Here is a 1,101-nt window from a genome sequence, read left to right as displayed (position 1 = left end):
GGCGACGTTACGACGACGCTCCATGCAGATTTTGCACATATTCGTTTCATCAAAATTCGCAATTTTCTGATGCGCGAGCAGCTCGACAAGCGGCCAATGTTTATGCAAAGCCGCTAAGCACAACGGCGTTTGACCTAGATTGTTGCGCAGATCGACCTTGGCGCGGCCGCCATTCTGCGAGAGGAGAATGGCCGCGACTTCCCTGTGCCCTTTCGAAGCCGCTAAATGCAACGCTGCGTTTCCGTCCTCCATTTGCACATCCACCAAGTGATGCGCGTGTGTAACCAGCCTTTCCATTGCACTGAAAATTTATCGATTCACATGGTTTAATTGATCGATTGAATTTTAAGCGTAGCCAAGCTGTTGCTACACAGACGTGACCGTATTAAGTCGTTATGTGACTATACTTTGTAGCGTTTTATACACGTACTCAGCGTTGCCCCTGAGCGCGGCGATATGTAGGATGTTGCAACCGAATTCGTTCCTCAGCGTGAAATCGACCCTCCCGGAGGAGCATAACGCGTCGATTATGTCCAGCTTCACTTTCCGCGTCGACACAGGGTCATCAAGCAATTCATGCAATGCTGTGTTGCCATCCAAGTTCTGGAGATTGACGTCGCAATGATAACGCAACAGCACTCTCACGCATTGCATGTACTGCTGGCAAACTGCCATATGCAGAGCACTACATCTGTCGTTGTTAACAGAATTGATAGCCGCGCCTCGCGATAACAGTAGATCCGCCATCTCCGACTCGTCGCTGTTTAATTAGAGAGTACCGATATTAGTTTAAGTACGTCACGGCAGAATCAGCAACGACTTCCAACTTACTTTTTTACCGCGTAATGTAAGGGCGTGTTTCCATCCTTGTCGACTACATGTATAGAAGCACCAGCGTCCAGAAGAAAGGTGCAGATCTCATGGTAGCCAAGCAGCGCAGCCAAATGAAGAGCACATTCTTTATCATTGTTGACAGCATCGATGGCTGCGCCGTGCAATAACAGTAGCTCCACCATCTCCGACACGGTGCTGTTTAATTAAAGAGTACCGATATTAGTTTGAGCAAGGCAAAACCAGCAACGACTTCCAACTTACCTTTTT

The 1,101-nt window shown here is 48.2% G+C and overlaps 1 protein-coding gene across 1 annotated transcript; it reads right to left on the bottom strand.

The window, feature by feature from the left end:
* Nucleotides 1–6: 6 nt before the first annotated feature.
* LOC105461798 (E3 ubiquitin-protein ligase MIB2-like) lies at nucleotides 7–1,030 on the bottom strand (the record flags this gene model as incomplete). Its single annotated transcript, XM_011708301.1, has 3 exons — nucleotides 832–1,030; nucleotides 431–760; nucleotides 7–301 (listed from the first exon to the last, which is right to left on the bottom strand). Coding segments are annotated over exons 1-3 (810 nt in total), but the record flags the coding sequence as incomplete, so codon positions are not given.
* Nucleotides 1,031–1,101: the final 71 nt, after the last annotated feature.

Source organism: Wasmannia auropunctata, unplaced genomic scaffold, assembly GCF_000956235.1.
Source record: "Wasmannia auropunctata unplaced genomic scaffold, wasmannia.A_1.0 LD277555.1, whole genome shotgun sequence".
Classification (NCBI taxonomy): Eukaryota; Metazoa; Arthropoda; class Insecta; order Hymenoptera; family Formicidae; genus Wasmannia; species Wasmannia auropunctata.
Note: the sequence above shows the minus strand (reverse complement) of the source record. Positions and strands in the feature narration are given on the sequence as shown.